Raw genomic sequence first — 19,995 nt, 5'->3', positions numbered from 1 at the left:
CCGTTTATCGAAGCATTTCTCAAAATTAAACAAAAATTCCGTCTTACTCATTAATTAACGAAACTAACAGTTTCATCCCTCCTTTTTAATTCTTCGAATACAAAAAGAAATAAAAATAATTTCAGCTTCATCTTTATCGAGTCCCAGCTTCGATCGCACATTTCTTATTCATATCTCCCGATGAAGCTAAATAAAAGCGAAAGCGTTCACTTTCCGTTCTATTCATGCGACCTAATTGTTTCGAAGAGCATTGTTTCCGCTGACACCGAGGAGCATTCCAGGAATTCTCTCGCGATAGCGCGAGAAAGAGTACGAACGGCACGTGAAGCTCGATGGAATGTCCGATCGATGACGTCACGTTCACTATGCCATGCCATGATGCGCGAGCGAAGTGGAGAACGAGGAGAGTAAGAGAAAGAGATCTGTATATACGTATATTTTGCATGCATACATACACACACAAATACATACATACATACATACACACACACACACACACACACACACAGACTTTTCTGGTGTCCGCCGCTCACCGGCGTCTTCTACCTCCACGCTCTCCCTTTCTCGCTCGGTCTCTTGGTCCTCTCGCACTTTGGTTAGCACCGATACGCATGTGCATACGGGCAGACTATAACGTTATTGTACGACCGGTGATTCTGAAACCGAGAGCCTTGACTCTCGCTCACAAAACGAGCCATGTCATTTCCGAGAAACTAAATCGACGAAAAATATTCGGGGCTCGAAGGATAAACCGAAGTGTAAAAGAAAAGAAAAAAAACACTTATGTGCATGTGTATGTCTGCCGACTATTAGATAACTTCATTATATTATCATCGAGGATGCGTAAATTGAATTAGGAAGGATTGTCGAGGCGAAAAAATGCAATGTAATTGCGTGTTAGATATTTTAATCTCTCGATTTGGGGATAAAAAATTGCTCGCAAGAATGTAATCGCACTCTGTTATATTTTATTATGTTCATTCTTTCAGAAAAAATGTTTATCTTAAAATTTAAGAATTTAAAAGCGATAAAATATATACAATCGGATAGATATTTAAATGAATTATTACACTGAATACTTTGATCATTTAATATTCATTTTAATGTCTACTTGATTCTCATTAGATAGTGTTTAATAAAAATTCCATGATATTTTAATCTTCAATTAAAATATTATAAATAATAATGCTTTTAAACCTCGATTTTGAGATAAAAAATTGCTCGCAAGAATGTAATCACACTCTGTTATATGTTTGTGTGCGATCTCATTCTTTTAGAAAAATTTTTTATCTTAAAATCTAAGAATTTAAAAGCGATAAAATATATACAATCGGATAGATATTTAAATGAATTATTACACTGAATACTTTGATCATTTAATATTCATTTTAATGTCTACTTGATTCTCATTAGATAGTGTTTAATAAAAATTCCATGATATTTTAATCTTCAATTAAAATATTATAAATAATAAAGCTTTTAAACCTCGATTTTGAGATAAAAAATTGCTCGCAAGAATGTAATCACACTCTGTTATATGTTTGTGTGCGATCTCATTCTTTTAGAAAAATTTTTTATCTTAAAATCTAAGAATTTAAAAGCGATAAAATATATACAATCGGATAGATATTTAAATGAATTATTACACTGAATACTTTGATCATTTAATATTCATTTTAATGTCTACTTGATTCTCATTAGATAGTGTTTAATAAAAATTCCATGATATTTTAATCTTCAATTAAAATATTATAAATAATAAAGCTTTTAAACCTCGATTTTGAGATAAAAAATTGCTCGCAAGAATGTAATCACACTCTGTTATATGTTTGTGTGCGATCTCATTCTTTTAGAAAAATTTTTTATCTTAAAATCTAAGAATTTAAAAGCGATAAAATATATACAATCGGATAGATATTTAAATGAATTATTACACTGAATACTTTGATCATTTAATATTCATTCTAATGTCTACTTGATTCTCATTAGATAGTGTTTAATAAAAATTCCATGATATTTTAATCTTCAATTAAAATATTATAAATAATAATGCTTTTAAACCTCGATTTTGAGATAAAAAATTGCTCGCAAGAATGTAATTACCCTCTGTAACATTCTATTATGTTTGTACAATCTCATCTTTTCAGATAAATTCTTTATCTTAAATCTAAGAATTTAAAAACGATAAAAAATACAATCCTTTAACAGATATCATTTGAACGAATTTATTGTACTGATTAAATAACACTACATTCTTTAAAATAAGTATTAATTCCCGTTAGATAATGTTTAAAAAAATCTAATAATATTATAATCTTCAATTAAAATGTTACAAATGATAATGGCATATTTCAGCTCTCCGATTAAATCTAATAATAAGATTTTTAATAAATAAGATTACGTAGAATAATGCTATTGTTATCGTGTGGACTTTCGTACTTTGTGAGATAACTTACAAATACAAATAATTGTTTTAAGATACTTCCTATATTTTTGCGATAAGATAAAATCTTATCTACCGGATGCATATTAATCTGATAAAAAATTACACTTAGTTTAAATTATGAAATCAAATCGATTATAAATATCAGATCGAAAATATTTAGCCTATAATATTAAAATATTACTTATTGTTAGTCCTATTGCTTGAAACAAGGTAAAATAAATTTGAACAATGTGCTTTATTATATAAATATATATCGGGTTTTCATTTTTTATTTTAACAGATTTTTAAAACTTTTAATTAAAATAAATAATTAAATATTAATAAAAATAGATAATTAAAAATTAAGATCTGTTAAAAATTAAAAACTTAGATCTGTTACAATTATCGAAAGTATTTATATGACACAAAGAATGTTTCATGTCATTGCGATTCGTCAACAAGTAAATAAATACGTGATATCTCATTGTCAGACATTATCTCATTAACAGACAGATTGCCCCTATGTCGACTAATGAAGGGACGCGTAATCTGTCGAGCGCGCGTGATATCAAAACGGAGCAAAGTTATTTAACCTTTTATCAATACGAGCACAAGAGTGTATGCAAATGGCACACCATCTACAATTGTCTCGTGTAAGCTGTAAAATGATGTGTTTACATGTTTCTCCTCCTCGGTACTATATAGCAACATTGTTTCTTCTCATCGTGACGTGAACTTTCTCTCGCATAAATTGCAAACTATGTAAGCTGTATGTAGATAGAGAGAGAGAGAGAGAGAGAAAGACTTACTCTTCATTATATAATCTTTGGAACATAAAAAATATGTCACGATATTGCATATCTATTTAAAATATGAAAAAATATTAATAACGCTGTCTTCGTTAATTGGACTTCCGCAGTAAGGCAATTTTCTTTATACACGAAGTGATCGATTTGCATCGTTTATACATATCGTATATATATATATTTTATGCAGCAAGAGGCCTACGCGCGTAGAATTATCGTTATTTACGCAAACGAGTTCAACATCGATATCGTCGCGACAGTTGTAAGCGATACTTGTCAGTCCAGCGGAGCGAGTAGGTGTTAATAAACGCCAAGCGACACTCTCCCGCTTTTATCTGCCTTTCATTAAACGATGACTCGCGCTTAATTGTCGCGAGTCTACTCACAAATTGTTCGCATCATCATTAGGCCGGACAATTACTCGGCAAGGGATCGTTAGCCGCGCCTACACCGGGTTTCAGGGTGTCCCGCATTTCTGGCCTGCATCTCTTATGACACATTCGTTCTCAAAGTAATTATTCATTGTCAAATGTTGTAAAAAAATTCCCTGAGCTTCCTCCGAATCAGATATCCTTGTTCACAATTGCAGAAAACATTTTAAAGATTTTTCGACGCAACTTTGTAAAAAAAAAAAATTAAATTTTAGTAAAAAAAGTAAAATAATTTTTTTTATTTTTCAAGAGACGAGACTTGGAAAATGTACTGAAAAAATGCAATTTTCGTAAGATAAATTTTTTTTACTTGTGCATAACATTTTCATTTTTTTTATCACTAAAAATTATAATAAAAAATATGTACTGCATATTCAATATTTTGTTGAGGCATTGAATATATAAATAGAGATAGATATATATTTATAATATATATTTTAAATGCAAATCATAATTTACTTGGCTTGCCAAGTGTTTTAAATTTAACAGAAAGAGAAATTAAAAAATAAAATTTCCCGAGTCCCAATAAAATTCCATGAGGGGCAAAAGAAATGTCCCTGAAAATTCCCAGGTTTCTCCAGAGAGTCGACATCCAGATTCTGGATATTCCCAGCGTGTAGCCATTCTTTCAAAGGTCGTGACGAATCATCGTCATCGCGTCGATTTGCCAGCAGAACTGCCTACAGCTAGTGATTCACGCACACGTTCTCGTCGTCGCTTTCCCCCGGGTCCGGATTCTCGCGCTACTCGCGTCATCCTTCGTGGAAGAAGCCACCCGGAACCGGCGCGTTTACACACGGCAGGTTTATTTATTCTCCACGGTGTGATTTCCACGTTAATTTACTGCGTACTTTCGTAACTTTTCCCATTATGGGCTGGTAAACGGCAGTCGTGCAGTTAATCGAGAGGCCATCTCATTCCTCTGTCTAATTTCGTTCGCAAGATGAGATGGAGAATGAGCTTAAGCTCAAAGTTAATTTCAACTTAATGTTAATGGAAACGCAGCTATTCGTTTTACAGGATGTTTACTCGAATCTTGTAAAAAAATTCCCTAATCTTCCTCAGGTCTTCTTGTTCAAAATTTCAGGAGAATTTTAAAGACTTTTTTGGGTGTAATTTTTTAAAAATATTTATTAAATATATATTTATATGCTATTATAAAATACATTTTTTTATTATGTGTTTTCTAATACTTTTCATACAAAGGAAAAATTAAAAAATCACTTAAATTTCGAATGTTAAATTTGAAAACGTACTAAAAAATATTGAATAGCTTTCGTAAAATAAACATTCTTTCACCTGCATAACATTATTTTTTTCTACAAATTATAATATGTACTACATATTTTAATTTTTATATTTTATATTAAAATATTGAATATATAACAGAGACAGATATACATTTATATTTTTATTTAATCTTTGCAAAAAAAATTCCTCAAGTTCCAATAAAATTCCTTGAGAATTTTCTCTCATTTTCTAGATATAAAAAAATTTCTGAGAATTCCAAGTTTCCATGTTTTTCCAGGAAATAGACACTCTGTTTTAAGACATAGCGCACTGTTTCCTCATACATCTGTCAGTAAAGTATATTGTTGCTCCAACCTTCTGCGCGACATGTGATCGATCGATAAATGGACGAATCAAATAAAATGGATCGAATAGTTTTAATTGTTCGTATTGTCATCTGACAATTCTGTTTGTCTTACTTCGTGTCACTTTGACATTTTATAAGCATAAGTTCCACGATGCGCTTTAACACGCCATATCGTGTAATTGAATTTAAAGATAAATTAAATATATTTTTCAAGTATTTTTAATACTTATATATATATATATATATATATACGTAGACTGCAAATGTTGAAACTAAACAATTCAAAGAAAATCCAAAAAGTCGGATTGATCTAAAATTCGCAATTCTTTACAGCTATTCACGTGTGTCATGAGAGAAATAAATTCGGGGAATCTCAACTAGAAATAATAATTGTCCTAGAAAAATTCATGATTTTCCTCATTGACATTACGAAGCTCGCGCGCGTTAACAGAGCACGGACTAATTAAGAGTTTTATTACGATTCGCGTCAAATTACCGTGAACGGATTAGCTCGATCGATCGGATGGACGGCGCGACGATTTTCACGAAATTTTCGTCGCGAATCGTGAATATGAAACGGAAACGCCTTTGTCCTCTTTTTCCAGGCAGGACTGCGCTCGGAGGTCCTCGAAAACCGGTCTCGGATATTCTCGGGTGTCATCGACCCTGCCCAACATTCCTGTTTATGCCTCGCCGACGCGACGTGACGGGAGCCTTCTAAGCAAATCGGCAGCCAGCCGGCGCGATCGCGACATGCGTTACATCTCACGAAACTCACGTCTTTTCGTTGCAGGGATATAGAGCAAGTAATCCCCAAACATACGTGGAAACATACTGTCAATAAAATTTATAAGGTCCAGAGGCAAGAAGAGAGATAAATCGAGATTGTGTTTCAAAAAGTGGATACGCAATGTTGTTATTTATAAAAATATATATATATATATTTAGAGGGATACAATTTTTTTTATAATTAAATTATTATATAAGAGTAGTAACTTTATATTTTAAAAAGATATATTTAATATACAGTGTCCGATTTGAAATGTCCTAATTTAAAATTTGTGATAATAAATGTATATATTATTAATGTGTAATTTATGATCACAATTTTAAATTAATAATATTACATTAATAATATTTATTGTTAGTATTAATGTGTAATATATTGTCACAATGTCAAATTAAGGCAAATGGGATAGATACTTGATTATTTCTGGTGCGAAAATCATAACCCCATATCACGTCGCAATTTTAATTTATAGTTGTATAATTCTTTTGATTATATTCAGAAAAGGAGCGTTTTGTATGCAATGACCCTTTTGCACAAGAATGTGTGTATTATCAAAGTTGTGCCGTATCTTGGTGTGTGAATCACCTTCCACGCCGATCAAACGTCACACACGACGATGCGTCAGACGCTTATACAGCATTCACGAGGCCTCGTCACGTATTTTCTATTATAGGACATCGCTAGTTGGGCTTTTTTTTCCACGGCGTCTATTCTATGGGGGGGGTGCGTGTTTCGTCAGAATTTTTCTTTCGGGGGAGCCGTGCTAACAAACACCGATGACCGTAAAAGGCATCGGACTTGCCGCGGCGATCGCTCCGAGATGATTTCGCGCGAGTATAAGCGGGTTAAGGACGCTCATCCTTATAAGGACCCGTCTTTGCCTTTTTTTTTTTTTTTTTTTTTGCCCGAGGCACAAGCGTCTCCCTCTCGCCTCTTTTTTCGCCCGCAGCGCGATCGCCCTCGATCGGGACGAGATCGAAAGTCTTGATCCTCGCTCGCTCGCGCGTGATCAAGTGCAATTTGTAGCGAGCGGTAAAAGCGTGATTGGAAGCGGTATGCTCTTTATTATTGCGGGTCAGAGTTGCGGCCTCGCGAAACAAGATCGTAAACCTCACGACAGAACCGCGAATGCTATTTGCGAAATTAACGTAAGGTCTCATTATTAGCGTATGATATAATGTTTCGCCCGGATTTATCGTAATTTCTATTATTATGTGACAGAGATGTTTTCCAAGAATTTTATTAATAGTTCTAACTTATTTTAATTTATTTTATTTTATTAATTAAACAAAATAATTGCTTCGCTTTATTATTAGAAATAATAAATAATTAAATGTTATGTGACAGATATTTTCAAAGAATTTATTAACATTTATAATTTATTATAGTAAATTTTATTTTATTAATTAAACAAATTAATTGGTTCGTTTTATTATTGTGGGTTAAATATTATGTAACAGATGAAAAGAATTCAATTTCAAAGAATTTATTAATATTTATTACTATTTGTAATTTAATATGATTTATTGTAATAAATTTTATTTTATTAATTAAACAACTTAATTGCTTCATTTTATTATTATGGATTAAATATTATGTATTATGTATCACGTGTTCCTCTCAATTTCTCATATCTGTTCTGAAAGAAACATGAATCCATTTATTCCTCTCTCATTATCATAAGTCAAAATTATAGTCCGCGAAACAGGATCATAAATCTCACGGCAAAAGTCATATTTAAAGTCATTTATTAAATTTGATATATCAAGGTGTGGATGCAGCATGTTTCTCGATTATCGCGGTTCTTTTTTTTTTATTGACACTGACAAGATATCAAAGAGCTTCGGATTCTTTTAAACAATCCGCTGATCAAAAATTTGTAGATGGAAAAATGACGGTACCACGTGAAACGAAACACCACTGATGTCTCGTTATGCAATTTAAAGAGCTCGCTGCTCGCTTATAATCGGCTTTAAAAGGATGAAATCTCTCCCCAGTCGACTTTCTAAAAATGGTACCGTCGCGTGCTGCAATAATTCTCCGGGAACGTAAAGCTAAAGCCGGTTCTAAGGTAACGCATTCATTCGTGTCAAATATTCGCGTACAGCTGGTATAGATGTGGAACGAGAAAGGAATATGCGTATACAATTTCGACATATTGTCGCGTCGTCCTATGATACATTATCTCATCGTCTTGAAACGTGCGACAATTGTACATCCCTTTAACGAATATTTATCGAGCGGACGCCTCCGAGGGGGAGGGGGGGTCCAGACGATGGCTTCACCCGCCAAATATTCACTCGACACCTTTCGAATTGCATTTACGTGACGAATTTTAAACGATGATGATACCAAACGCGCGATGCATTCACTCGACAAATATTTATATCAATGCAATATAGATATATGCGGGTATAGAGTAACGCGCGCATCAATGTGAAAATATTGCATTTTTACTGCACGATATTGCTGCAATTTTATGCGACGCTGCGATAAAATCCGTGTCGCATAAAGGTGACACATTTTATTTCGTCGTCGAATTCCGTAAAAGTTAACATATTGCACTGACAATCGGCATTACGTCATGACATGTCGATGATGCGATATTTATCTTGGTTCGGCAAATAATTGGCCAGTGAACGGTCTGCTCGAGCGATGTTTGAAACCCCGCTTAAAAAGCCGTGTCGTATTACATATCGGAGATTGTGATTGCACGACGATTGCGTATCGGAGATCGATAATCGCCAATGAAGACAAGAATGAAGACGAAGCGAACGATGATTGAGATTAAAGATTCGTATTTTTTTTTTTTTCTTATTCAGAAGCCCGTCCAATCTTCAATTGTTACACACGATCGTAACATGAGATTCCAATTAATAAAATAGAGAAGTCAAATACTTTCATGTTTCATGTTATATTTTTTTAGCAGAAAGAGAATCCAATATGTACCTTTTTTTATAAAAATAAATATTGTACAAATTTTTAAATTATATTTTTTTACAAAAAAAAAAAAAAGAAATATTTCTTATTTTTTTTTATCAATTTATATTGATAGCTTTTATTTATAATATTTGTCTGTATCTTTATGTACAGAAAACTTTTATACTAATACTTTTACATTTCATATGTAATATTTTTTTAGCAGAAAGAGAGAATCCAATACATAACGTTTTTTTATAAAAAATAAATATTGTACAAATTTTTAAATTGTATCCTTTTACAAAAAAAAGAAATATTTCTTATTCTCTTTTATCAATTTATAGCAGTTTTATTTGTTGATAGATTTTATTTATAATACTTGTGTATATCTTTATGTACAGCAAACTTTTATACTAAACATTATAAAGATAGTTTCTATAATTATTTTTATAAAAAAAGTTTATATATATTAAATAAAAAACAAGCAAAGTACAATATACGTACATATATATATATATATATATATATACATCGAAAATGTACATAGAAATAGAGGGTGAATGATAGACTTATAACGTGGATACGTTTATGATGCGCGTGAGACGTAATTGATTTTGCGTAAACATAAGCATAGAGATGAATAAGACATAAGTACGTAAAGGTAAAGTGAACCACGCGGATCCCGGTAGCTGCCGAACCGTTATAGTCCAGATACGGTCCATATACGGTATGCGCGGATAAAATCGATCGGATTCGCACCATATACGGACGAATGTAACGATGTAAGTGTTTGCGCGAGCATTACGCAAGAGAGTGACGTTCTTTACGGCGATCTTTACCGCCTGGCCATGGAATTACGAAAAGGAAAGAAAAAAAAGAAACTGCTGACGAGAGCGAATTGTGCCTCCTCCCGACCTCGCGAAAAATCGCGCACCGCGGTCACCGGGTTCGCAATGAATGTGCTTCCGGAGATGCAGCGTCGCCAAATTGTCACGCGAGCAAAGAAAGTGATTACCTCAAGGATCTATTCAAGTCTTGTAAAAAAATTCTCTGATCTTCCAAGTGTTTTTCTTTAAAATTCTAGATAAACGGAATTTTCAAACATTTTTTAACGCTATTAATTTCTTGATGCATTAATTTTCTAAAATAAATTTTTTATTGTACACAATTGTTTTTTAATGTTTCTTTTCACGCATACGAAAGAAAAAAACCTAATACTAGATTTACAAATGTGTAGTAATGAAAAAAAAAACTGAATAACACTGATTGGGATAAAAATTTTTTACTTTCATTACATTTTCATTTTTATCTAAAAATTAAAATAAAGAATATGTATACTGCATATTCAACATTGAATATTTATAAACAGAGATAGATATATATATATATTTATAATTTACAGTATAAGAAAATTATATCAATGAGAGAATTTTTTGTTTAATTCTCCGAGTCCCAATAAAATTCTATGAGAATTCCTTAACTTCTTCATGTACACAAAAATTCCCTAATAATCCCATGGTTTTTTTTTCAGAGACTATACACCTTGATAGATATTACAGATGAGAAATAGAAAAAAAAATTACAAAACATTGCACGATTGTTTACTTGATGGATTCAAATTTTGCACACGATAATTAAAACTGAAATAGTCGGTATAAATACAATACATAGTGCATCTCAATCGCATAATTATTTCCTTGTACTGGACTGAATTCTTTTATTAAATTGATTTTATTAAATTCTTTTATTAAATTGAAGCTGATGTACTTGAAACAAATTATGAACATTTAAATTTAAATTAAAAACATTTACAGGGTGTATACTCAAATTCTATAAAAAAGTTCCCTGAGAATTCCAGAATCTTCCAGGTATTTTTGTTCAAAATTCCCGGTAAAATTAAAATATTTTTAGATGCAATAATTTAAAATAAACTTATTTATTTTATCATTTTTTTGACATAAACAAAAAACATATATTTTAAACAATTTTATATAGACATAAACAAAAAATATATATTTTAAGCAGATTTTAAACTTAAAATATTTTGAATTTTTATAAAATATTTTTTAAATAAGTACTTCTTTGACATTTTTTTAAATTCCCTGAATTCTAACGAAATTCCATGAGAATTCCATGATTTTTCAAGGTATAATAAAATTCCCTGACAATACCAGGTTTTTCCCGGAAGTATACACCCTGATTTAACTCTAAATATTGAAACACAATAAATGTTGTAATAAATAAAATTTACAATTATCCTTGACATTAGAAAACCCATATCCTTCTATTTAATAGTTTCATACATGACCGTTCTACTCATTATAAAAATAATATTATCACTTTTTAATATCCATTAACATGTCGTTAAGCGCTAAGTTGCTCCAATTTAAATACATTAATATTCAAATATTACGATTTAATATTTTTTATATAAAAAATTGCGGGATAGATATCGCGGTGAGATAAATTTCAGCAATATTTTGTATTTATCACATTTTCCTTTAGCTTTATTACCACTTATATTCTCTCGCATTGCGATACAATTGTACGTATGTACGCATATCTCGAATGCGAATGTCGTAACTACCGCATGTCGACCACGCTGGTCGAGTTACTCGGCCCTGAGACGGCCGAGGCGAGAATTCCGCGTAAATTCCGAAATGTTTCTGTGAGAAATATATCTCCGCAAGCGGCGCGAAAGAAATTCCGCGTGCGGCCGCTTCACGCATTCGCGCCGCGAATACTAATATGCGCATACTAATGTCGAGCTAATGTCGCGGGGCGGAGGCCTCGTCACCTTCTCTGCGAATTCTAGTTCCGACGAGAAGCCGGCTAAAGGAAGAAAAAAAAAAAAACACGTCCACCGTAGCCTCCGATCTGTCGCCAGTTACCAACCAAAGACAGATAAAATATGATAATAAAAGATTATACGCGAGAGAAAGAGAGAGTATATATAATAAATTATATATTTTAATTAATTTTAAGTTGATATTGCTTTAATAGAGCTTTGACGTGGGAATGTTGCAGAGAGATATAGATATGTATTTTTTTAAACTTGCAATAATTGATGGAAAATATTTTAGAGGGAAAAAGCGTAAAAGAAACTTCAGATTAAATATGATGACGAAAGATTGTTTGAAGAAGAGAGATGCTTAGAAAAAAAAATGTCCATCAAGAGAGAGAAAGTATATATAATAAAAATGATATATTTTAAAATGGATTGCTTAATGGAATTTTAAATTAGAGTTTTATAGACATATAAATATGAAAATTAATATATATATATATATATAATTTTTCTTAAATTCTTGCAATGATTAACAAAAATAAATAAATAGATAAATAATATAGGTGAATCGATAGATGAATAAAAAAGAATGTTGGGAGATTCTTGTAATATCTTGGAAAAATTAAATTTCACTCTATCTATTTCATCGATATTAATAACAAAAATATAAGATATTCATTTATTTATCATTCGGTCCATATATTAGTGGAATCGCCGACGCGGAGGAAACTCGCAGATTTGCAACGGTAAGCCACATTTCGCCAAGGTGACTCTGTCAAACCACCAAGATGGCGTTTCAAGATCGGCCTCCGTTCACAAGTTCTCCGTTACTCTCCCTTTCCCCTTTACTCTCTGTCACTTTACCTCTCCCGCGCTCTCTTTGTCGCTTTCTCACCTTCCCCAGAGACGGAGATCGTCTCTGTCGGACTTTGTCTACCTTTATAAAGTCGCGTTTACCGAATCAGTCACGCGTGAGTCACGATGAGCATCGGCTCTCATTCCTTCGGACTAGGAAAAAAAAAATAATAAGACAAGAAGAGAGAGAGAGAGAGAGAGAGAGAGAGAATATAAAATATCATTATTGAGGACAACTTGTTTTTCCTTATTCGACGCATCGAAATTATATTACATTTTCACCGTAATTAAATTAAAATAAAAAAAAAACTATAAAATAATAATAAAAAGTAAAATAATATAATAACAGAATGCAATTATAATAATAAATAATAATAAATAATAATAAAAGAAATATATTTTGTCATAAGACCGTGGAAACGAACCTATATAAAAGATCTCGTCGTTTTTTCAATATCATGTAATTCATGATTTTTTAGTAATCTATCTACGTCAACAATTTAATCACAAGTATCGACAATGCCTTCGCAGATATTGCACATCGCGATCGTTTGCGATTTAACACGGTCTGGTACGCCGAAATAGAAGGCGATCGGCGCGTAAAGTCTTAATCATACCGAGTTTACCGAGCAAACAGTTAGCTCGCAATCTTGTCCTCCTCTGTATTGTGAAATTTTTCTTGGTTTCGCGATAACGCGGGTTAAACCATCAACGAACGGCACCGAATGTCGGTGCGAATATATCCGTTTGAAATTCCGAGGATCTCTTGTCCAAACAATGTACATATACATACGTACATTCGCGTAAACCGACCGGGAGTTATGACGAAGCTCGTATGGAATTCCTGACGCAAATTTCAGCCAAATTCCTAACACACATCCGTCCGGTTGTGGGACGACAAATTCATTAAGAGAGCTGGATGGTACGGACGACGATGTAAACAGGCGCTTCTTAAGGAGAAATTGGACGGATCGGCAATGTCAAAAATTAATATAAATCTAATATATTTCGAGCACCTGCTTCTTCAGTCTTTTAAAATATAAAATTATAATAATTACAGCCACTATAAGAATTTTCGTGGTACAGTCGCTATAAAAAAAAAAGTTAGTTCGATATAAAGTAATATTTATATTTTAAGATTAAATTTTATATTCTGCAGGACAAAATCTTTATTTTAAGTCACAAATTAATTATTTATTCGTTTCCTCCTTAACCGGCGCTGACGATAAACATTTTTGTTTGCACGATCGTATATTTATTATTCCCGCCTTCTGACACTTGACAATTCCATATGGCAATATTTTCCGACGAAATGATGAAATTCACCGTATAGATATCCGATAACTTATACCTTTTCTCAAACAAAGATATTGAATTTTCATCGAGAGATGTGCAAATATTGATGAATTGATGACAACGTAAAATGATTGATTAATATCTGAGGTAACGTTTTGACATTTCAATAATAAATCTCGTTTGATTCTATAAACTGTGACCGAGGAACGATTAGCTAATCGCAAACGATTTTTCATTTTGAAAAATTTATCTATCATTTTACGTGTTTTTAATTCGGGATATAATGTTACATTTTTTGGCAGTGTATGAGAACAGCTGCGCGATTCGCTATCTTATCAAACATGACTATCGTCAAATACATTCTGACAACAGAGAGGAAACACAAACTGTGTGATGTGGTAGTACACAAGGAAGAGAAAACATTGCAGAGACACTCAAGTTTCTTTTTTTTTTTTTTTATTACATTGATAGGCAATATATATTTAACATTTATTTCGCATATAAAATCTAGTCTTTACTTTTATCTTATGAGAATAAGATCGTTTAATACTTGTAATAAACTTCAATATTGTGACGCTTTAAAGGAAGCGCAAGCAAAAAAATTCCATTATGATAAGTCACATTCTTCAATTTTATAATTTAAAGAATGCACAAATAATATATTTAATCGTGTACATAGTTTCGAGACAAGACCATCTGTATTTACTTGTTATCAATGAAAGATTTTTGTTTAATTATCGTTTCTCTCGCTACACTTTTGCTTTAGCTAAAAATAGCATTGAAATTTTATTGACTTCTTTCTTCAAGTATCTCTTAATTGGCTACATTGTGACAAACACATCAGCGTAGATAATTACATGAATGATCTAACGCGAATTCAAATACGATATCTTGAAATTTACTCGTTAATTTTCACAATTATATAAAATTATGACAGGTAACTATTTCATTCTCTCTCTCTTTCTCTTGCTCTGACATACATTCTTCCACTATGATTGAGATATTAGCAATAATATTTGAAAGTTGGAGGAATTTCCGAGCAAATCAACATTCGTTCTCCAAGTATGAAATCAAAGTCGAGTAATTTAAAGCGCATTCAAAATATGGTCAAAATTAGCGTGAGTCACACGCTCGCCGGAGCGAGGCGGGACGAGGCGTTCTTATCACCCGACGATAAGCGGAAACGTCAAGGAAACGCAATGCGTGTATACTCGGTTCGTAGAACTCGACGACCATCGAATACCTGTTTCTTTTCATCGTCACGCTATCGAATACCTGAACCTACGCGAGATTTGCTCTGACCCTACGCGACTAGCATAAAATAACCTTTTTTTTTTTTATCATTTTAACGAAGATGCCATGGCAGGGTGTTCATCTAAAAATTCCCTGATCTACCTCCCAAGTATTTTTCTTCGAAATTTCACAGAAGAATATTTCAAAAATTTTTCAATTTTATTAATTAATTTTTTGAACTATTAATTTCTAAAAAGAAGTTTTCTTTTTTATTTGTATGGATTGCGATGTTTTTCACTTTTACAAAAGAAACATCATTTAAGTTTCAAATGGTAGATTTACAAATGTATTGAAAAAAATTGAATAGCTTTTTGTTAAAACAAAAATTTTTAACTTGCATAACATTTCCATTTTTATCATAAAATTAAAATAAAAAATATGTATTGCATTCTCAATATTTTAAATACTTAAGACATTGAATATAAACAGAAATAAATATATACTTATATTTTAATCATAAATCACAATTTAACTTACAATAAAAATTTTTTTTTTAAATTCTCTATTAAGAGTCTTAATAAAATAAAATAAAATAATTCTAGTTTTTTCCATGTTTTTCTAGAGAGTAGACACCTTGCATCGGTGCCCACGTGGTCGCCGCTATAAAAGGAACGGATCACGGAAAAGTTCGAAAGATTTATCTCTCCTACCACCCCCTAAATTTATATTCAATAATATCGCATACGTGACAGTATTTAATATCGAAAGCTCGCAGGCGCCTTTTGCCTGTTATTAATTAACCCTCGAGCACCGGTGCTCCAACCTGTGGCGCGAGTACGCGAGAGTTTTTGCCTCCAACACTGCAATTATCTCTTGCAAAACAACTTTCTTCACGGTATTTTCATATGATAGTTCGTTACCTTATCTGCACTTTGCATCACAGTCACGCGTGTATATTTTTATATACATGCGTTCTTTTTTTTCCCCAAATAAAAAAATCTGACATCTCGTAATACAAAATAAGTACATTTCTTTGTGAAACTTATACGATATATGAAATATAATATATTTAAAAAATATATAAGTATGTTCAAAAATATATATATATTATTATTATAAAATATGATATATGAAATATATATATATATATATATAATAAAATATTTTAAATAAAAAACGCGAAAACAAAAAAAGTGATTAAAATAAATTTAGCTAATTAAATTAAATTTGTTATTAGAGAGATGCAAATATTTTAATACATATTTAAATCGTCGCCACACGATCCGGTCGTCTTTCCCCCGATCGTATCTGTTCACGTCTCGCACACACACCTTTCTCTCTCATTCTCTCCCTCCCTCCCTCTCTCTCTCTCTCTCTCTCTCTCTTTCTCTCGCCGTCTCTCTTTCGGTCTCCCGACATTTCCGATATATCTCGCGCGCGGATTAATTCCAGACGAGGACGAGCAAGAGCCGTAGTGAACCGAGAGAGCTATCTTTAGTTCGCCTTACGAGCAAAAGAGAGTCGTACGGTCTCTGCCGTCGGTCGGAATAAGACAGCGACTCGATTTCTCGATTCGTCGACGGCCGAATGGCATTTTTCAAAACGCGAATGGCCACCGCACGAGTCAATAAATCGATAAAAATGTAACGCTCGGGAATATATAGACGTGTGACTCCGGATCTCGTGATATTAATAAATTTTCCGCGAGAGAGAGAGAGAGAGAGAGAGAGAGAGAACTGTCGTCATCAATTCTTGTTTCGACATCGTGCAGTTGCAACAATAATAACTGCATTTCTGTAATCGCACGATATATTATCTGGGATATAAATAATTCTAGAAAATTTCAAAAACGTTAATTCTCTAAGATATAGCGTGGGGTCATTAATATCTTTTGAAATTCATTACAAGATCATTAAAAATAAATGGCGAAATATATCTCGACTACTTTGAGATTGAGGTAAAAATCGACGTCACTTGCGGGTAAACCTTGCGTCTCGCACAGCTAATTCTTCTTAATTTTTCCTTCAAAGTAATTTTTAGCATCATTCCAAAAATTAATATATCCTCAATATAAAAGTTTGAATAAGAAACGGGAATGTTGTTTAGTAAATTTTCATTCTTCGATCCTTCTCCTCCGAGCTATTAATATGATATGGTTCTGTTCTACTTTCCAGTTATTGATCCGCTTCCTCCATTCGTCTTCATCTTCGGTTAACAAGAAAAAGAAAAGAAAAGAAAAAAAAAAGAAAGAAAGAAAAATGAAAACGAACGATTCCAAATAACACCGGTATTCAACGCGCGTGACGAACTGATTTAGCAGATGACGAGGAAAAAATAGCGTTTTTGCATCGCGCGAGCGTATACATATATCGCTGCTTCGTAAATATTTTGAAGCCGGCGTTAATATGGCCACCGCGTAAATTCCGCGTAACATCGCCGGGATCCGGACAATTAATTTTCACGCCGTGCCATCGAATTAATAACGTGCCAGACTCGAATTCGAAGTCAAGCTCGCGGACTCGTGCTCGGTGACTCACCACGACATCCCGAGAGACATGAACATATTTAATCTCGCAAGGCCCGGGGAAAAGAAGCTGTTTTCCGCTTACATCGTTTCGAAAATTTTCCGCGTCAATGTAACAGCGCTTAATAAATTTTTCCTTCATCCCAGTCTCTTTTACTCTTCTTCCTAAATTTTATCATATATATTTATTATTTATTATATTTTATTTTACGAAAATTTTAATTTCCTGCTTGTTATTCCTTTCGGAGCTACAATCCTTATAAATACGACACGAGGAAAAATATTTTAGAGGGACAGTTCTATAACCAGTTTCTCACAGACATCGATCGACAATTTAGCGTAAATGAATGTTTCCTTTTAGTTCTAGGAAAAAAAAAGAGACAAAAATACGGTTTGAACCGAGGTTAAAGTTATAACCGACGTCGGAGAAACCGGCCTTTAGGGGATTCGCTTGTACAGAAGGGTACGGCATCTGGCACTTGCACCTGCATTACTTACACCGGCCCTATCAATTCTTATTGCCGTTAAACATATTGATAATCGTAAAAAAGGCAAAACTTATATATAGTGAAAGGTTGAATTACTCGATGGAGATATAAAAAAAATGTACAATCATTGCACGTTTCCTTCCTCAAAATGGCAGGCAAATCAAATTCATTCTCAAATTTTCTAGATTTAAGATGAGCTTTGAATATTTTATTGTTACACATTTGTGGCGTTTTTAAATGAAGCAAATTTGATCGCTCTAAAAACGATTGAATCCAATTTGATTGTCATGAACAATATGCTCGATCGAAAATGAGTTTTGATTAATATAAATAATATAAAGTAAATTTTCCGTTTGGCGCTTTTTGAGAACTTTGAAAACACTTCTTTGACCTTGATCAATCAATCAAATGCTCACTTGAAGTGTCTCATTGACTAATAATCCAAGTATATGCCTAGTAACCCAAGAGACCTTTATGACGTCATTGATCGTTCTCAGACCGATCAAAATTCTTTGAAAAACGTTATTAAAATATCTCGCGATGCATTTATGCATCATTTCCACAGTTTTTATATTTAAATTTATGTATTTCGCGTCTCGTAGAGCGATGGGTTTTGCAACTTGCTCAAGTGCAGAAAAACTAATCGCCCTGCAACATCGGCTGGAAAAGGGCGCCTCAAACGAGAAATGTTTAAATATTAAGGACTCATCTCTCGTGGATGGAAGCCTATACGCTTCCATCTCCGCAGAAAAGGGATATCAATTAATCAGAGCACTCACGTAAATCAATCCGGAGTAGTAGCGGTCCTTGAGGTTATGCAGAACCGAGGCCTCGTTGAGACAGGTAAGCTCCGCCATATCCTCCACCTTGTCGAACTTGGGCGGATTCATCTTCTGTATGTCGTCCTTGGCGACGAGCACGCGCTTGCCGGTCTCCGCGATCTCCACCTCGACCTCGTCGCCGCGCTCGCCCTTGATGCCGGCGGCGACGAAGCCCTGGGTCTCGTGCGGCACCCACACCAGCTTCTTCTGCGTCCATTCCGCCTGGGTGGCCGGGTCGTTGAAGTTGTTCCTGTCCACCGACAAGAAACGCAGCTCCGGATCTGACCGGTCTACCCTCGAGTCCACGTCCGCCATCTTTGTTTAGCGAGCGCGCACACGACGCGGTAAAGCTGCTGCTGCTGCTGCTGCTGCCTAATTCCTTCTTCCCTCTCTCTCTCTCTCTCTCTCTTTCTGTCCTTCGCGCGCCTCTCGTCTCTCTCCCGATGAGGTATTCCTGTACTCGCAGATAACTACTCGCGTACTCGGGCCAACGTTACTCGCATACGCGACACGATCGACTCGGGGCAGAGTCTAACCGAGTCCAACGACGACGACGACGGCGGTTGCCGCTACTAGCTGTCGCCACGATATGCAACCGACGACGAGTGCGCGGATACCACCACCACTACTACTATCACCACTGCTGCCACACTACCACTACTACCACTACTACCACCACCACTGCCACTGCTGCCCTGCCGCGACGATACGATAACGGACGGACTCGCCCTCCTCGCGAGCGAGCGTCTCGGTCCGCTCAGCTGCTTCTCGCCTTCCTCGAGATCGGTATCGCGATCGGAAGAGGGGGAGGCTTCTCGCGTTTCTTCTCTTTTTCCTACCCGTAGAGAGAGAGTCGGTCACCCTATGTCTCTCCTCCTCTGTTGCGCTTCTTTTCAACGCACGCCTCCAACACGCCGATCGCAACTGTCACCGACTGTCATCGAGCACCTGCGGCCGCCTCGTGTTCTCGAATCCTCACCTTTCTCCACCGTCCTGCTCGCGCTCGCATCTGGTTCGCACGG

At 34.2% G+C, this 19,995-nt stretch overlaps 1 protein-coding gene across 5 annotated transcripts in view; it reads right to left on the bottom strand.

The window, feature by feature from the left end:
• Zip (myosin heavy chain 10) overlaps positions 1 to 19,976 on the bottom strand; it is a 38,068-nt gene extending 18,092 nt beyond the window's left edge. For 2 of the 5 annotated variants that reach the window (XR_012047441.1, XM_072900221.1), the window contains exon 1: positions 18,932 to 19,976. Coding sequence is in view for 4 of the 5 variants with exons in the window: in XM_072900221.1 (XP_072756322.1) it covers positions 18,932 to 19,288 (357 nt within the window). In the remaining variant the exon portion in view is untranslated. The remainder of the gene's footprint in view (positions 1 to 18,931) is intronic. The other 3 variants (XM_072900218.1, XM_072900220.1, XM_072900219.1) reach the window with 2 other exon arrangements.
• Between the last annotated feature and the right edge of the window lie 19 nt (positions 19,977 to 19,995).

This window comes from Anoplolepis gracilipes, chromosome 10, assembly GCF_047496725.1.
Source record: "Anoplolepis gracilipes chromosome 10, ASM4749672v1, whole genome shotgun sequence".
Lineage (NCBI taxonomy): Eukaryota > Metazoa > Arthropoda > Insecta > Hymenoptera > Formicidae > Anoplolepis > Anoplolepis gracilipes.
Note: the sequence above shows the minus strand (reverse complement) of the source record. Positions and strands in the feature narration are given on the sequence as shown.